This window comes from Epinephelus lanceolatus, chromosome 12 (genome assembly GCF_041903045.1).
Source record: "Epinephelus lanceolatus isolate andai-2023 chromosome 12, ASM4190304v1, whole genome shotgun sequence".
NCBI lineage: Eukaryota > Metazoa > Chordata > Actinopteri > Perciformes > Serranidae > Epinephelus > Epinephelus lanceolatus.
Window position 1 is genome coordinate 31,118,826 of NC_135745.1, and position 19,797 is coordinate 31,138,622.

The window sequence follows — 19,797 nt, forward strand, 5'->3', positions numbered from 1 at the left end:
CGGCCTTGCGGCCACAGCTCGCAACTGCCGCCTCGACAATGGCAGAGCGGAACAAGGCCCATTCGGACTCAATGTCCCCCTCTGCCCTCGGGACGCGGTCGAAGCTCTCCCGGAGGTGGGAGTTGAAGATCATCTGGACAGGTTCTTCTGCCAGGCGTTCCCAGCAGACCCTCACTGTTCGTTTGGGCCTGCCAGGTCTGCGCGGCGTCTTCCCCCACCATCTGATCCAACTCACCACCAGGTGGTGATCAGTTGACAGCTCTGCTCCTCTCTTCACCCGAGTGTCCAGAACATATGGCCGCAGGTCAAATGATACGACTACAAAGTTGATCATTGACCTGCGACCTAGGCTGTCCTGGTGCCACGTGCACCGATGGACATCCTTATGTTTGAACATGGTGTTAGTTATGGCCAAACTGCGACCCGCACAGAAGTCCAATAACTGAACACCACTCGGGTTCAGATCGGGCAGACCGTTCCTCCCAATCACGCCCCTCCAGGTCCCGCTGTCATTGCCCACCTGAGCGTTGAAGTCCCCCAGCAGAACAATGGAGTCCCCGGTCGGGGCACTGTCCAGCACCCGTCCCAGGGACTCCAAAAAGGGTGGGTACTCTGAACTGTTGTTCAGTGCATAAGCACAGACAACAGTCAGGACCTGTTCCCCGACCCGAAGGCGCAGGGAAGCAACCCTTTCGTCTACCGGGGTAAACCCTAACGTACAGGCAGAGTCTGGGAGCTATCAGAAAGCCCACCCCGGCCCTCCGCCTCTCACCCGGAGCAACTCCAGCGAAGGAGAGAGTCCAACCCCTCTCAAGGACTAGGGTTCCAGAGCCGGAACTGTGTGTCGAGGTGAGGCCGACTATATCTAGCCGGTAGCACTCAACTTCTTCCACAAGCTCCGGCTCCTTCCCCGCCAGAGAGGTGACATTCCATGTCCCAAGAGCCAACTTCTGTAACCGAGGATCGGACCGCCAAGGCCCCCGCCTTGGTCTGCTGCCCAATCCACATTGCACCGAACCCTTCTGGATCCCTCTGCGGGTGGTGGGCCTGCAGGGGGACGAGCCCATGTAGCCGGTTCGGGCTGGGCCTGGCCAGACCCCATGGGCGAAGGCCCGACCACCAGGTGCTCGCCCACGGGCCCCAACCCCAGGCCTGGCTCCAGGACGGGGCCCCAGTAACCCTCCGGGCCGGGTACACGTGTCCTTGTTTGTATCCATCATGAAGGGTTTTTTGAACCGTTCTTCGTCTGACCCTTCGCCCAGAACCAATCTGCCATGGGAAACCCTACCAGGGGCAAAATGCCCCCGACATCATAGCTCCCAGGGTCATTAGGGCACTCAAACTCCTCCACCACGATAAGGTGACGGTTCTCAGAGGAGCAATCAAATCATGTTCTTTGTTTTTTTTTCTGGGAATTTGAGGAGTATGGGAGGTGGAGGAGTTTACATACAATTTAAACTACATATAGTTGGTCCACATAAGCTGATTTGAATTGAATTTTCAGGTCAACCTGATATATATGTAAAGGATTCAGTATTTCCTCGCTAACATTTTATCCCTAGTAGAGTGAGGCTTTGAAAGTGGATTTAGGCCTTCAGGTGGGAAATAAAATTTAATTAGAAAACACTGAGGGATTGGGACTCATGACCTTTATATTAAAAACTAAATCTCATATATTGCCCTCACTATTATTATGTCTTCCTTTCAAACACCTGTGGTAAGATGCAGTTAAAACATGGATTCACTGAAGAGTCTGCCACAGTGGTGTAAGGCAGTTACAACAGGCCCCTAGTGCATGCTAGTTGCTAATTATAAAGTACACACAGCTCAACTTGTTAGTCTTTTCATAGTTTGCACCTTAACTAGCATCCATGAATCGTATCATATCGCATCATATCGTATTGTATCATACCGTATCATATCGTATCGTATCGTACCGTACCGTACCGCATCATATCGTATCATCACAATCAAATACAGACATGACATTGGACGACATCGACATACATATTACCCAGCAATCATCACTGCAGATCTGTAGATGTCAAAATCAGCACTTTTTACACAGAGATCATGCTATATGTGCCACTACAAAGTCTCTTCTTTATACTGGCATTGCATTTTTACACAGGACCAAAAACAACGGTGGCGTCATGCCGCTCCAGTATGTGATTTTAGACAGAAGGCCAGCACGGCAGAATCAAAAGAGGCATAACTGGTGTGACTTATAACACTACAGCATTGGCCTCTCATGTGACACTTCACATATGCGTCGGCAGCGCTTTATAACCAATAACGATGGCATTAACATGACAATAACAATCATTTACTGTCCGTTAAATGGTGGCTGATCTTGTCATCTACTCGGAGAGTAAGGAGCTTCTGGACCTCACTGTTTTCCCAACTTGAGCACATTTTTAGCAGCTGTTCTTCTTCTTTGAGTTAGCTGCTAACTGCTGTCAGCTGCTTTTTAAATCTCCCGTGGTGGGTGGCACACATGACAACACCTCATCAAAACATGGATGGTAAATGGACCTGCATTTGCATAGCGCCTTTCTAGTCATCCAGCCACTCAAAGCGCTTTTTCCACTACGAGTCACATTCACAAACATATTCATACACTGGTGGCCGAGACTACCATTAAGGTGCCACCTGCTACTCAGTTTTTAACACACTCCCACACCGATGGAAGCATCATTGGGAGCAATTTGGGGTTCAGTATCTTGCTCAAGGATACTTTGACATGCGGACTGGAGGAGCCGGGGATCGAACCGCTGATCTTCCGATTGGTGGATGACCCACTCTACCTCTGAGCCACAGCCGCCAACATCACACCCGTACCACCCATGATCCCATTTCTACAGACATTGTTTTGGTGCTGTTACTACCCCTGATGCCACTTTAAAGGCAAGACAACTCTGTGTCCCTGTTCTGCGATTGTACCCTTCATACAGTACAGCAAGGTGGCATGACAGCGAGGAATTCCCGCCTTGAAGAGGCAGTGTAAAAGGGGCAACAGTAGTAGCTGGGTTGGGGCAGGTGCGGCAGTGGTTGTGCTGGAGGTGCTCAGACTGGGTTGCAAGTCAGCCTCCGCCAACTCGTAGAACCATTTTTTGTTCTGTTGAGGCTTCCCAAAATAATCAAAAATGTGTTTTTGTGCCATTTTGACAGTTTTTCAGTTTGCTACGTCACCAACAACAGGTCATAGGTAAATACCTGCTTGATCACCTGACATATAGCAGTTAAACTGCAAGGTGCTGCAGCGAAGTGCTTCAGTGCCAGAGGCGCCCCCAGCTCCCCTACTTCTTGGGATTATGGACGTGCTTTTTAAAATGCTGTATGGCATTTAATTAGTCTCAAAACCTGGCGTACACACAACAGTATCCACCAGCAGAAAAGCATCCTTGCAAGGGAGCATAGCAAATGAGGTCTGCGAACACAACACTGTGACTGTTCTGCCTAATACTTGCACAATGTCAAGAGTAGCACAATGCAAAAAGTTACATATTGAGACTGGAGGCGGGGACAGTGGCTGGGGTCTAGTTGGTCTTGTCTTCTGGACTGACCACTTGCACTTAACAAAAAAAGTAAAAGAGTAATATTAGCTAATAGCTGAAAGCACTCCCTACAGAAGTTCCTATAGCTAGCAGGAGTTACATCCATCGCTCGCACCATTGTAAAATACATGCATTATATATGGCACTGCTGTCAACACAAATATGTAACATTTTGGTAAGGGAATTGTAGAGGTGGTGTTCCTCACGTTTAAGTTAAGTCAGAGACAGTTTAGAAACCAGAGAGAGTCTGGAAATTAGAAATCAGAAATAGAGTATCGTTGGTTAAGTGACCTCTTTTTCCCTCTGACATCTTCTTGCGTGATGATTCTGCCAGCAAAAAGAAACTGCTGGTGTTGAAAGTGACCAATCAAAGGAGTGGAGACTTCAGCCACTGTCCCCGCCTCCAGTCTCAAAATGCAACTTTTTGCATTGCGCTACTCTTGACATTGTGCGAGTGTTGAGGAGAACCGAGCGGATAGGGAGAGTCGAGCGTGAGGATGCTTTTCCACTTGCGGATACTATTGTGTGTGCGCGCGGGTTTCGAGACTAATTAAACACCATAATGGTGGCCAATGGGGAAAATGCTTTGGGCTGCAGGGGACTTTGTCGCTGCAGTACCAGGGAGTGGCCACTGGGGTAAATTTGCTGCAAGGCTGAGCTGCTTTCAGGGGGCCTGCAGGGGCCCCAGTGCAACTACACTTTTAGGCTACACCCCTGGTCTGTCAGAGTGCTGTTTCCTGGCGCGTGCAATGGAATTAAAAATGCTGTTTACAAAGCTGGATGCATGAGCTGAAAATACCAGACAGACAAGGTTTCTAAAATGCTTTGTCAGTTCAGAAAACAATGAATGAAATTCCTGGCCGGCATCACTGAGTGCATCACACCATCCGGCCCGCTGTTATTCATCCCCATCCCGTCTCCTCCGTTCACCCCACTCTCTCTCTCTCTCTCTCTCTCTCTCTCTCTCTCTCTCTCTCTCTCTCTCTCTCCATCCCTGCCTGCTACTCATCAAGGCGTGACGTCAGGGCGGCGCGGCGCGGGTGAGTTGTCCTCGCGCGGAGGGTGCTGCTGCTGAAACAAGATGGCTGTGCGCGCAGGAGGAGCAGCAGCAGCAGCAGCAGCAGCGGAGGAGAGCTGAGGCAATGCAGAGGAGGAAGAAGAGGGGGGCGAGGAATTCACTCCTGTGTGTCTTGTCCTGCCAGAAGAGCAACAGCTCCGCGGAGAAAGAGACTTCCGACATGATGCTAATTGGTTTCCGTTACCATTTAGGGTGACGGTTAGAGTTTCCTTTTTTTCTATCCTGTAACCAAGAGACAACCGAACTGACCAAACAAATCACGGAGCACTCAGCAGAGGACAGCCGGGGACGCTCACGCCGCTATCAGAGATGTCCCTGCTCTGTGTGGGAGGTAAGAGATGGGATGAAAGGGGGGATGAAAGCCTGTATGTTTGGTGTTATTGAAGTATCACTAGCTGCACCAGTTGTCTTGACAGAGCCTGCAGGCGATCAGCTCCGGAGAAAAGTCTGTGTAGCCCGAGCAGCAGCAGCGGAGGGTTTGTGCTGATCAGTCATTAAATCACACAGCAGCTGGTCTTTACGGAAACACGGCACGTTTATAGTGGGGGATGCCACTGGGATACTTTAGCTGCACTGTTGCTGAATGATTTGTGTGATTTACTCAATGTATGAATGACAGCTAAGAATAAAAGGAGACTAAATTGTGACAGCCCAGTCGTGACTGTTCACACCAGCATTCACAGGCTGTTTGAGTTTCTATTAATGTCTACATGGAGGAGGAGAACCGCTGTTTCCTCCCATGGTGTTGCGGTGTGTGTATATGTGTGTATGTGTGTGTGTGTGTCATCCGCTCTGTTCATTCATGCGTGGGCAGTGAGAAAAAGGAGGAGGAGGACGAGGAAAAGCCCCTGCCGCTGCCGCTGCCGCTGCCGCACCGCCGCCGCGCCTCCGCGCTGCCGCTCCGCCAGAGTCGTGAGGGAATACTCGTAGATGCTCGTCACTTTCTTAACGTTTTCCCTGAAGCGATGCGTCACCTCCTCCTTCCAGGCTCCCAGAAAGCACCTGATGCTGACACTGTTGCCTCTCAGTGCGATGAATAAGCATCTGCTGTGACTGCTCATAAAGTAACACCACCCCCAGCTTCACATGCAGGTGGAGAATATATCCTATCCTATGATAGGAGAGAGGGGACCCCTCTTAAACGCATTTTGTGGATCTCCAGTTTTAGGCTCTTTTTTTGGGTAGATAGGGGTTGAATCAGGACAACTGCAGATACAGTGCTCTCAAAATGTGTTGTGTGAACTCATAGTGGAGCAAACAGGAATGACAATTAGTGAGGTTTTTTGGTGTGCAGTTTGTCCTCACTTGACTTGATTTTAGGCAGAGGAGGAGCAGCCTGATATACCAAAAACTGTCAAGCAGGAATCTGCAACTAACCATGATTTTAATGATTGCATATTCTCCCAATTAACTGATCAATGGTTGATCTATAACAGGGATGCTCAACTTGCTTTGCCATTGGATTATTTTTGCAAAATGACAGGAGGTCAGGGATGTATGTGCAGGGGCGTTTCTGAATTTGAGGACATTTGGGGCTTAGCCTGGATATCAAACACATTCACACTCACTTGTCACATATTGATGTGCTTGATCATGGACTTAGCATGTCCACATACGACATGAAAGGTACCCTGGGTGCGTTGGTTGTTCACGTTCTGGGACACCGTTTCAAGTTCTGCCTGTTACATGCATTGTCTTCTTTCAAAATACACTTCCGTTTTCAAAAGAAATTTAACTTTTACATACAGTCTCTTTCAAAATAAAAGCACTACGTCAGCACAGCAATGCAGATTTATGTGGCTGGATTTGACCAAAAAAAAAAAACCGCGAGGCGTTAAATTACAACGGCAACTGGCTACGTATCATGCCGGTGTTAAAGGACGCCTTTAATCATTGGTTTCTGACGCCACAAGTCACTGCCCAAGGGCCGGATTTCAACGACTTTGGAGTGAGATCGTAAATGAGACTGTAAATTTTGTATTGTATTTTGATTTAAGCGATAACATGCAGCCACCAGTTATTTCAGTGAGGTGAAGATGGTGGAGGGGAAATTGTTTCAAACATGGCAGTATGAAGTAGGGATGCATGATACTGGATGTTTTGTCCATATCCGATATTCCGATATATAATGACTTATTTGGCAGATAACCAACACTGATATCAATATATCCACTTTTTTTCCTAACTTATTTTAGTGATCATCAAGTCTCTTCTGTGGTGGAATCAACATCATATTATGCATTTGTACTCTTATGGCGATGGCCCACCAGCAGATGGAGACATAAAGTAGAATGCTTTTCAATGTATGTGATATTCATTCGTAGTGCAACTTAAGAAAAAGCTTGTTGGCTGATTCTAATAGTTCATTTTAAAGCCAATATTGGCTGATACCAATGATGTACTGATATTATCAGCATGTTTGCCGATTCAGATATATTTAATTTCAAAGGCAATATCAGCCAATACAGATGACGTGCTAATATTATCGTGCATCCCAAGTATGAAGTAGTAGCAGCCCACATGAAGGCGCACAGATTTTGCTTTGCCAGGCAGAGTTCACCATGTTGAACTTCTGCTGAACGCCACTTTGCTTTGGACGATCAAATGGGGGCGGGCATCAAGGAAGAAGAAAGACAACAAGATGGAGGAGCCATTAATGTTGGTGTCTGAATGCCTAGAGTTGTACAACACATTGCTAGCAACTTGTAAATACAACCAGAAGAGAAACTGCGCCTGCGATACATTTCCACCAAACTTTAGATGATGGGTAAATTGTCCAAATTTCTAGAAATCTTTGGTCATTTAAGTGTTGTGGTTACAGTATGCCATTATTTTCATGGTGCTAAGCTAGCTTGCACTTTCATCAGTGACGTTAAGTGAAACATCTGCCTGTCATCATAGCCCTGGACTGTGGTGGCAGCAACTGCTTTGCTATTTTAGGGAACGCTCTTGCAGGTAGGTAGTTGTCATGGTGGTTGCCATATGGTGGTGTAAAGATAGCTTAATGTATATTAAAAGCATTAAAATAAATCCTAGTGTGAAACATTTTATTTTCCCTGTGAATTAGAAAATGGTTTGGGGGACCACCTGGCATCCTACTGGGGCCAGATTTGTTGAATATCACTGGTCTATTAGATTCCCAATTTGAACTGAAACGACTGGTTTATTAGTCGATAAGTGACTCAAAGAAAATGAACTGGCAACAAGACATTTGAAGATGTCGCCTTGGTTTATAGGATATTGTGATGTCTGGTTTTGAACCACTGTCTGACATTTTCTAGACCCAATGACTAATCAATTCATTCAGAAAATTATACTGATAACAATCATTAGCTGCAACCCCAATTCCAATCACAATTGCCTGAAGCCTGAGGTAATGTCCTAAAATTGCTTGTTTTGTCAGACCAGCAGTCCAAAAGTGTGTGTTTGATCCCATAAGACAAAACAAAACTCACAATGGAGAAGATGAAACCGAAGAGTATTTTGATTTTTTTCAACAGCATTTGGCTGTTAGCTGGTGCTAATGTCCAGCCCTGATCATAACATTTACAAATTATTTTTCTGTTGATCAACTAATCAATTAATCAACTATCCTTTAAAATCTAAATCTGATCAAGTGCTGGTCAGTAAATGACCGTGAGAATGTTTGAGCAGTCGTAGATGAGTAATGGCAACGTGGGGACAAAATGGGGTTTCAAAGTCACCTTTTCTACGTCAGGCCCATTATGGATGCTACCCCACCTCATCCGGTCCCGTCAGGTCCACCCACTGACTGTCCCTGCTCTGAGTCAGTCCCAGGTGTCATTAAGACCCCGAGCGTTATTCATTCATAAACACCGGCTGCGGCTGTCAGTGTCGTAGACTACGAGACTTGGCAGAGAGCCCTCTTTCTGTTCCTGTTACATCATTCATGCTTACCTGACTGGAGCTATTTCTGGCCTCCACAGTACTTTGTGCCTCTTGAATAGGCAGCATTTCTTTGGAGCATCTGCCGACAAAGCAGAATTCAGACACAGATACAGATTAACTCTGAAAAACTTGGCATCTTTTCCTGCACATATTCCACATACTTTCAAGTCCAGTTTTCTCCCTGTCTTGATTTGGACACTAAATCTTGGGAGTGTAATGTCTCTGTCAGCAGTTGCAAGGACTACTGCAGATGTGCGTGTATATATGATCCTTCAGTATACGGCGCTGTCTATCTGAATCATGTCAGCCCTCATTTTGTCATTGGATGGCTGAACTCAGCTCACCCACTCCCTACTTTACATTCCCTGACAGTTCATGTTGAAGGGTTTGCTTGATTCCCCTGTCGAGTCTCTGTTTTCTTGGCAATCCGCTTACTTCCCATAAGTCAGAGTCTGCTGTGTCAGAGGTACTTCCTGAATGAAATCTTGGCTTTAAAAAATGGGGTTGCACAAAATTTACTGTTAAGTCTTACAGATTGTGCTGTGCATCCTCTGATTAAATAATAAAACAAGCCAAACACACTTTGATTTGATGTGTCCTTTTAGACATTTAATCAGATGGTGATAGATAGTTATAGCTTTGACCTCATTTTCTGAATCTAGGCTACTCACCCATAACCTACATATCAGCTGATTGATCTGATGTTATAGCCCTTCACAGCCTCATTGTTTATGAGTTATGGGCACTTACATGTACAGTATTTGTGTGTTTAGGTCGTCCTGTCTGCTCAGAATCATGCTATTGTGACAAAATATTGTTTGTGGGGCTTGTGGACATATCTCATCGTAACTCACCCTGTCAGAGAGATTTATGATTGCGTGGTATTATTAAGCTTCAGCTTTCCACTGTCGAAAATCCAATTCCTTTTTTATTGATCCTCCTCATGTACTGATATATTTCCAGGGCTGTTTTAGTGTTGACAGTAAAACACAGCGCGAAGGAGGCTCTCATGTGCTCTGCCTAAACAATGTAAAGGGCTGCTTAGCACATAACGAGGTTCCTTTTTTGTCTTCTTTCAGTTGTATTGGATCATTTTTAAACATGACATTAATACAGTGCCCCTGAAGGGAAACTTTGCCAATTTTCAACCAGATTTGTATCCTAACAGTGTGGGTAGTGTGTGTAAATGAACTGTGGTACACTTCCCTCTGTCTTACTAGTACCCAGATCTCCCTGCTCACCTCCCCGGTCGAAGTCTAGAGCTAGAACTAAAGATTGTACTTGCACATTCTCGTATGGCCGCCACCATGGACACAAGTATAGAAGCAGATCAAGAAGGAGTGCCCCTCTCTCTCTATCTGTCTCTAGCCCCTTTTACACTGCCTCCTAAAGGCAAGAATTTCAGGCTCTTATGCCACCTCACTATTCTGTATAAAAGGTATAATCGCCTTTAGGGCTGCCACCAACTAAGAATTTTCCTAGTCCACCAATAGTCGTCAGTTAGGGCCATTAGTCGACTAGTAGCCCGCATGTTTACAATATTAATTTAATTATTAGATTATATATTTTTGATGGGGCGGAGTTCAAGGTCTGAGAAAGAATAGTAGTCCGTGAGACAGATGTAAAATTCAGAGTAGCCCTGCACTAACATGATCAACTTTTCCGTATTTATCAGACTGAATATTTACGAAAGAAGGGAAAGATATCTGTCAGCTGTGATTGGTTTGTAACATGTCTCCTGTCTGACTTGCTGAGCGTGGCCACTTCCTTGTGTCTATCCTTTCAAATTAAATCCCCACATGGTCTGTTCATATAGCATTGGATTTATTTTGACAAGGCCCAGCTCCTAATTAAGTTTCACGCTTTTTGTTTTCTGCGACTAAGTGACCAATGACACCTTGCCGACTAATGACCTTTTTGGTCGACTAAGGATTGGTCAACTGTTAGGGGGCAGCCCTACCCGCCTTTAAGCTGGCAGCAGAAGTAGTAACAGTGCCTAAACAATGTCTGTGTAAAAAGGGCAGCCAATAGGTTGGGACCGTGGGTAGGACAAGTGTGACATTTTGATGACGTGTACGACCCACCTCCTGGAGATTTAAAAAGCAGCTTTTAGCAGTTAGCAGCTAACTCAAAAAAGAAGAACAGTGGCCGGAAATGACCGCAAATTGGGAAAACAGTGAGGTCCGGGTACTCCTTAACCTCCGAGCAGAGGGCAAGATCAGTTTTCATATAATAGGGACAGTAAATGATTGTTATCACCACGTTAATGCCATTTTTATTGTTTATGAAGCACTGCCGATGCTGTAATGCGAGATTGTTTGTTACCAGCTGGCTGCCATATTATTTCCTTGGTCGAAACGGACAAGCTCGCATTATGTCACCCATCACTGGGAGCGTTTATTGGTCAAGTGTGGCACCGTGCATTCTGCATGTTGTAGGTTTTCTAGCCCCAGCCCCTTTCTCTGTTTTCTCTGGTCCAGTTTCAAAAGTATTTGCATCTTTGTACTGCATAGAGAGCCCAGTTTAATGAAAAGACTATCTTTCATGCAGTGGAATACGTCTTCAAGTAAAGATGCAAACACACAGATGTGTTTATTTACACGTATGTTTGTATGTGTTGCATGTTGAGTTGCCATTAAGGTTGGTGAGGTATGAATGGAAGCAGTATATATTCTTATTATTGCTGCAGGTGTATGTGAGTGAGTCACTGCAGTTGGGTGTGTGTGCCTGTGTGTGTGTGTGCATGGCACTTAAACTGCAGTGTGTGTGTGTGTGTGTGTGTGTGTGTGTGTGTGTGTGTAGCAGCACTTAAGCTGCAGATTTAGCTCGAGTCTGTGTGTTTCATTAAAGAAAGACGAAGTTAAAGTGGTGAGAAATAGAAACAAGAAAAGTACCTTGCTGACTTAAGGCAGGTTTACATCAACTTTTCATTTTGCGGCGGTGACTGTGGTGAACGGGTCTGGTGTGGATGGTTTGTGGAGAACATTACAAGATAAGTTGTGGCTTGGCGTTCCAGTCACGTTTCTCAGGGGGCGATGAAGGTGCAGGTTCACTTACACAGCGTGTTGAGCTTGCGTTTGCATTTTATTAATGCAAACCTCTGTGCATGATGTATGCTCACCTGCAGTGTGGAGCATGTGTGTACGCGGGGGAGCAGCGGGTAGTAGAGCATTAAAAATGTATGCGTGACTTACGTCAAAGCTGGTAAAAAGGTGCTGCAGAGAGAGAGAGAGAGCCTGGGCTAAAATTCTCTGACACATTGTGTTTGATAAAGGTGGGAATTTTCCCTTTGAATGCTTGTATAATAAAATCAGGCATGATTGAGTCACTGCATGCTGATGTACTCACTGTTAAAGGGACAGTTCACCCTGAAAATACACATTTTTCCTCTCACCTGTAGTGCTGTTTATCAATCTAGATTGTTTGGGTGTGAGTTGCCGAGTGTTGGAGATATCAGCCGTAGAGATGTCTGCCTTCTTTTACACACAATGGAACTAGATGGCACTCAGCTTGTGGTGCTCAAAGCACCCAAAAAATACATTTGAAAAACTCATCAGCAATGTCTCTTTCCAGAAATTGTGGCCCGGTTACTCAAGATAATCCACAGACCTTGTTGTGAGCAGTTTCATGTAGGAACTATTTCTCTTCATGAAGCAACACCCGCCAAATGTATCACGGTGCAGCATGCACCTACTCATGGACGAGAGGCACGTGCTCGACGTCCTGCTTAGCTGGGCTGTAACCTTAGCTATCTCAGTTGTGCTAGGTGAGCTAGCAGTAGATGGATGTTTTCTTTTGTGTGGCGAAACGGTTGGCGGATGTAATTCAGTAGAAAAAAAATAGTTCCTACATGAAACTGCTCACAACAAGGTCTGTGGATTATCTTCAGTAACCAGGTCATGATATTCTGGAAAGAGACATTGCTGTTGAGTTTTTAAAATGTATTTTTTTTGGCTCTTTGTGCACCACAAACCGAGTGCCATCTATTTCCATTGTATTCAAGAGAAGGCAGACATTTCTACGGGCGATATCTCCAACACTCGGCAACTCACACCAAAACAATTTAGATTTATACAAAGCACTACAGGAAAGAGGAAAAATATGTATTTTTGATTTTGAGATGAACTGTCCCTTTTAAAATTCTGAAATTGAAATGGTTTTACACTACACCTACTATTACAAATTTAGTCATCTCTTTAATCTGTGCTACGTGTTTCTCTTTTATTTGCATGTACTGTATTTTCTGTTGCTGTGTCCATCACTCGTGAAGCACAGCGGGGAAGTGCCTGTGTTTTTCCAGTGCTGTGTGTTGCTATGTTTTGCCCCCACTCATCGTGCCAACATGTCTGGACCTTATGGCAAAAAAGGCAGCTCGTAGTCCAAAACTGCATAGTTGCAATTTCATTTTCCTGTGTCAACACTCATGTGTATGCACTGTATAGTCCAGCAGTAAATGGTGATCGGAAAATACATCTCAAATGTGTTACAATTCATGGTCAACATGGTGTTTTTACAGTAATTTGCAAATGTTTAATGTAGACTATAATTACAGGCTGTTTTAAATGATCACAGACATCCTCTTGCCGCCTGTTCTCTGTGTAAAAGCATGAAAAGAGGACGCAGGAGCGTTCAGAGATGAAAGCAGATGGTGTTCCTGTGTGTGACTTTGTCCCTCTCTGTGTGTCCACAGTGAAGAAAGCCAAGCTGGATGGACCCCAAGGTAAGACCTGGGATCCTGTAAATAGAAAGAGGGAGTGACTCGCCGTTATGTGACATAAATGTTTCAGCAGACTCTGACACATTACATGCTGCAGCCGGTAAATGGAAATGAAGGGATGGGACTTCAGTTACTCTGTAGATATAACGTCTTTATCTTACAGGGAGTGCATGATTATTTTCTAATGTAGATGATGTAACGCATCTCTTCCTCCATCCCTCTCTCCTTAACAGAGAAGTTCAACACTTATGTGACTCTGAAGGTACAAAATGTGAAGAGCACAACCATTGCTGTCAGGGGCAACTTGCCCAGCTGGGAGCAAGACTTCATGTTGTGAGTCCCTCATCATCTTCAGACAAAACCCTTTCGCTCTCCTCGCTCTTTCCTCCGCTTGCTCTTTTCATCCTCTCATCTGCTCTTCACTTCAGCTGCTTGAGTGCTTTTGTGTTGTTTTTTTTTATCTCTTGCTTTCAACCGACCTCTCAAACTTCCTCCCTCCCCTCTTTTTCCCCCTCGTCCATCCCAAGTGCCCTTCATCCTTGTATTGTTTCACGTAGCTCTTCCTCTCTGCATCCTCCGCACCTCCGCCTCATCCTCTTTTTCATCTGCTCTCCCTCGACACTTCTGCCCCTCTTATCCTCATCCTCAACCTTGGCTCCCCTCCCAGCCCCTCCTTCCTCTCCTCTGTCACTTCTTCTAAACACTGCTCCTTGATCTTCATCTACTCGGCCCCTGCTCCTCCTCCTCCTCCTCTCCCTCTTCTTTCCATTTCAACCTTACTTTTTTCACCCCATATTCCCTCTTCCCCCTCCTCCTGTTTATGCTCTCTAGGCATCATTAGCAGCGCTTTTAAATGAGTTTGTTTGAGCTTGTGTTTCGAGAAATCTTGGAATGAAAGCAATCATTAGAACATTACACAACACAGAGTATTTGGCATGCAGAGAGAACACCAGGGTGGTATTGACAGTGTAGCAGCATATGGGCGATAAATGGTGAGAATCGTTTAGCATGTGGGATGCAGCGGGCAGGCTGACTGCGGAGTCCTGTGCATTTGTATGATGCTCGGAGGCGTTGAGCATTGTACTGGGGTTGCATCAGTGAGGCCGTGTTATGTAATGTTTGGGCTGCAGAGAGAGCCTCATCCCCTCCTTCAAACAGCCTTTAAATGACTGCGCCCCCTCAGTCACTGCCATGAATCAAACAGGCACGTTTCCTAAAAGGAGTCACCACTGAGACGGGAAATCCAGTCCCCCTATTTCTTAATTAAAGTTCCCACTCTCTCCCTCCAGGCATGCGATACAATCACCTCCTCCACTGCCTTCATCACAGCCTCCTCTCCTTCCCTCCCCTCATTCATCCCCTGCTCTCTCTCCCTCTCTTTCTCACTATTTTCTTTCTGTCCTGCTTCCTGCTGTCTTGTAAATGTTTTATGTTAGATTCTCTCAGGCTTGTTCCCACAGAGACGTGTCTTATATTTGTCACAGTGAAGCCCACAAGTAATTATTGTGCATCGTGTGTGTGTGTGTGTATTAGCGCCTGTGTGTGTTTAGCATTTGTCTTTAAACGGTGGTGGAAGAAGATTCTTTATTAAAGTAAGAACACCAATTCAACAGTGTAAGAAGAAAAAAGTCCTTTGTTCAAACTCCTACTTAAACAAAAGTATTAACAGCAGAATTTACAGTAGTTAAATTATTAAAATCAAAGTACTTATAATGCAGAAAATCCGCCTCTGCTTCTGTGAATAGTAAGTTATCATATCGATAAAGATGTAACAATGTGTAGGATAGAAAGATTAGAGTTTAATCTACTTTATATACAGCCTGGTAGTTTTGTCCAGTGGTTATAAATCTTGTCCAAAGGGTCACAAGAAATTCGGAAAAGAAAAAAACAAAAAGAATAAACTGAAAGAAAGAAAGCTCTGCTACAAAATTGTTCCTTCATGTTTTGGACTTCTCTCTTATCTTTGCTTTTTTATGAATTATTTGGTAATTTTACCTTCAAACAACCACTGCAACACCTAATCCCCAGCAATGTGCTGTATTTTATATACTCATCATATGTTCTTTAATCGAATCTGAAAAGTAACTACAGCTCTCAAATAAATGTAGTGGTGCAAATACTTCCTTATAAAATGTAGTAGGGTAAAAGGGGAACTTCTGTATATTTCAACCTGGACCATATTTTCCCACATTTTTGTGTCTATAGCCCTATTCGGACAGGATTAGTTTTACATAGGTACTTGGGGTAAAGTAATAATTACCAGAGATTTTAGTCCTGCCCAAATGTGCCGTGTCAGTAATCATTACCGCACGATGTCAGTAAAGATTACCGCGACTTTTACCTTCTGTAAAAGGGTCCCGGAAAATTACCTCAGGTAATACTAATCTCGTGCGAATAGACCAGCAGTAAATACAGTCAGGTCCATAATTATTTGGACAATGATACAGTTGTCGTCATTTTGGCTCTGTACACCACCACAATGGGTTTTAAATGAAACAATGAATACCTGCTTAAAGTGCAGACTCTCAGCTTTCATTTAAGGCTTTTTTCAAAAATGTAGTATGAACCGTGTAGGAATGACAACCATTTCTTCACACAGTCCCCCAACTTTAAGGGCTCATAAGTATTTGGACAAACTAACATAATCATCAATTAAACAGTCAGTTTTAATACTTGGTTGCAAATCCTTTACAGTCAATGACTGCCTGAAGTGTTGGACACATAGGCATCATCAGATGCTGGGTTTCTTCCCTGGTGATGCTCTGCCAGCCCTTTACTGCAGCCGTCTGCACTTCCTGCTTGTGTTTTGGGTGTTTTGCCCTCAGTTTTGGCTTCAGCAAGAGAAACGCATGCTCAATTGGATTCAGGTCAGATGATATGACTTGGCCATTGCAGAACATTCCACTTCTTTGCCTTAAAAATGTCTTTGGTTGCTTTTGCAGTATGCTTCAGGTCAATGTCCAACTGCACTGTGAAGCATCGTCCAATGAGTTTTGAAGCATTTGGTTGAATCTGAGCAGATAATGGTGCCCCAAACACTTCAGCTTTCATCCTGCTGCTCTTGTAAGCAAGACAAGACTTCACTAGAATAAATACAGAGGGTTTATCACAAGATGCAAACCATTGGTTAGCCTTAAAAATGGAAGGCCAGATTAGAGTTTGTCAAAAACCATCTAAAAAGCCTGTACAGTTGTGGAATAGCATACTATGGACAGATAAAACAAAGATCAACTACCAGAATGATGGGAAGACAAGAGAAGGAAGAAGGGAAGGAACTGCTCATGATCCAAAGCACACCACCTCATCAGTGAAGCATGGTGGAGGTACTGTTATGTCATGGCCATGTATGGCTGCCAGTGGAACTGGTTCTCTTGTATTTATTGATGATGTGACTGCTGCCAAGAGCAGCAGGATGAAAGCTGAAGTGTTTGAGGCTACATTATCTGCTCAGATTCAACCAAATGCTTCAAAACTCATTGGACGATGCTTCACAGTGCAGATGGACATTGACCTGAAGCATACTGCAAAAGCAACCAAAGACATTTTTAAGGCAAAGAAGTGGAATGTTCTGCAATGGCCAAGTCATATCATCTGACCTGAATCCAACTGAGCATGCGTTTCTCTTGCTGAAGCCAAAACTCAGGGCAAAACACCCAAAACACAAGCAGGAAGTGCAGACGGCTGCAGTAAAGTGCTGGCAGAGCATCACCAGGGAAGAAACCCAGCATCTGGTGATGCCTATGTGTCCAACACTTCAGGCAGTCATTGACTGTAAAGGATTTGCAACCAAGTATTAAAACTGACTGTTTAATTGATGATTATGTTAGTTTGTCCAAATACTTATGAGCCCTTAAAGTTGGGGGACTGTGTGAAGAAATGGTTGTCATTCCTACACGGTTCATACTACATTTTTGAAAAAAGCCTTAAATGAAAGCTGAGAGTCTGCACTTTAAGCAGGTATTCATTGTTTCATTTAAAACCCATTGTGGTGGTGTACAGAGCCAAAATGACGACAACTGTATCATTGTCCAAATAATTATGGACCTGACTGTATGTGTGTAGATATTTTGTCATATCCTGTTTACAAGTGTTTTTTCATGGATTTTCAATCATGGAGGCTCTTGAAGAAGCACTCAGTTTTGCACTTCACAGTCGGACAAGTCCGTGTGAAACCTCAGGTACTGTGGGCCTACTACGAACACGATTCAAAACCAAAAGAAGGTCGCCATCTTCTGTGTTTTGCCTGGAAGCAGCGTCATACGCACATGATGACAGGAGGGGACAGCGGTGCGTGAATGGATTTACCCTTCCCACTTGTGGTAGTTTTACTGATATTTCTTATCTTGTGCAAATTGGCCATTAATATTACCGACGTCCTGTGGTAAAGTGACATTACCCCACGTGCCCATGTAAGACTAATCCTGTCCGAATAGTGCTTAAGTAACTAATGGAGAAAACAATTGTTTAAATTGGTCCAGTATTAAACGTGAGTGCTTCAGTCAGCTGCAGAAAGAGGCTGCCATCTAATTTTGATTGGCAGTTGCGCACCGTCAATTTATGTCCACTGAAAGTGCTTGTTTTTGCCACTGACAGGCTCAGATTGTTATTCTAAGTGCCTTACAACATTATGGAAAGGATCCCTACAGAGATGGACATTTTTTTAAAACAGTAAAATCCTTTTTCAGCCCTGAAATTGCTATTGCCGAACCCACCAGACTCCATTTAAATAAACAGTAATTTTGGCATAGTAAAACACACTTTATTCAAAGTTCACAGAAACAAAATAAAACTCATAAAATACACCATGGTCTGTCTTTCCACTGTTCCAACAATCAGCAACTCTGGTTTGGTTGAAATAAACCCTTACTTCACCTAGTCAGATGTGAAAATATGCTGACTCTATATACACACCAAAATTACTGTTTCCTTAAATGGAGTCTGGTGGGTTTGCCAATAGTGATTTTGAGGCTGTTTCTGGTTATAGAAAAATAATTTTACTCTTTAATAAAAAGGTCTATCTCTGTAGGGATCCTTTCCATTATGTTGTCAGACACTTAAAATGACAGTCTGAGTCTGTCAGTGGCAAAAACAAACACTTTAAGTGGACGTAAAATGATGTCGCCAAATGCCCTGACTTTTCGGTTGTCGGCTGCACCCCTCTCACTCAATACTGAACCAAGTTTAGAAATTGCTGTCTCTATTAGTTACTTTGACAAAAAAGGACAATAGGGTCCAGGTTGAAAAATACAAGAGAACTTTTTAATCAGCATAAAATGGATATAGGTGAGTAAAGTACAAATAAAATGTACTTAAGCATAGTAGTGGAATAAATGTGCTGAGTGTCTTTATACAGCTGTATTCTAATAATTTGACTTTATGACTTTTAACTTTACTGTTTGTCTTTCTCTTCCTACCCAGTGAAATTAATCGCTTGGACCTGGGTCTGACAGTAGAGGTGTGGAACAAGGGGTTAATCTGGGACACCATGGTCGGCACTGTGTGGATACCCCTCCGTAGCATCCGACAGTCAAATGAGGTTTGCCACTAACCACCAGAACAACTTGAGAAATACTGCAGTTGAACACTCTGTACTCAGCTGTACTCTGGGGAGTCACTCAGTCGCAAAATGTCTATCTGTACGCAGGAAGGTCCGGGCGAGTGGCTCACACTGGACTCTCAGGTCATCATGACTGATAATGAGATCTGTGGCACCAAAGATCCCACCCTTCACCTGGTGCTGCTCGACACGCGCTTTGAACTGCCTCTCGGTGAGAAATCAATATTCACATCAAAGTCAGAAACTGCTGATAGGTGGGGGAAGATGAGAATATGAAAATATAGGAAATCATCAACCCTCGAGGGAAGGAGAAGATGACTAGAATAAATGATGCCTGTCTGTATACTTTCACAGCAAACAGTGATATATGAACACCAATAATCCCTGTCTGATTAATTACTGACCTACTTTTCTGTGATGTGTATTTAAGGCTGTTCTGTGTGTGTGTATGTGTCAGTGAGAGTGTTTGTGTCCTTTCCTTCTCAGTGATCAAGCTGTGTTCCTCTTAACATTGATTAGGTGTCATTTCCTTACTGTTTCCCCTTCCTTTAGTCGATATTGTACACCTGACTCCTCATTTTGTGGACCTGACCTATTTATAGGGGTTTGGCTGTAGGGCTGTAAGTGAAAAGACAGATTTTCAATGTCACTGTGTTCTTAGCAGGCTTAAATAATATTTGCAAATGAGCTGTTTTAGCTTACGTCGTCACATCTCATGGAGTTTGTTTCAAAGAGCAAAACAGTTTTTTCGATTTACATTTAAATGATCCGATATCAACTCATAAAATCCGGAGATCGATCTTTTAATGTGTGCCTTTTGTTGTAGTTGCGTGACCTTTAACCCCCTTAGTCTCATATGGCCGGCCTTTGCTTCTTTGTGCAATGAGATCTGGACACATGAGAGACTATTGAACCTCAGTTGAATCAAAACATGCCTGGAGCTGCTCCATTAAAAGCACCAGCAAACCTAAAGGCGGGT

At 44.1% G+C, this 19,797-nt stretch overlaps 1 protein-coding gene across 1 annotated transcript in view; it reads left to right on the forward strand.

Moving 5' to 3' along the window:
- The first annotated feature begins 4,590 nt into the window (after nt 1-4,590).
- Nucleotides 4,591-19,797, forward strand: part of LOC117272199 (protein unc-13 homolog A) — a 57,763-nt gene continuing 42,556 nt past the window's right edge. The window contains exons 1-5 of the mRNA XM_033650982.2: nt 4,591-4,966; nt 13,235-13,264; nt 13,495-13,594; nt 18,680-18,797; nt 18,906-19,029. Coding sequence (XP_033506873.2) covers nt 4,945-4,966; nt 13,235-13,264; nt 13,495-13,594; nt 18,680-18,797; nt 18,906-19,029 — 394 coding nt within the window. The 5' untranslated portion in view covers nt 4,591-4,944. The remainder of the gene's footprint in view (nt 4,967-13,234; nt 13,265-13,494; nt 13,595-18,679; nt 18,798-18,905; nt 19,030-19,797) is intronic.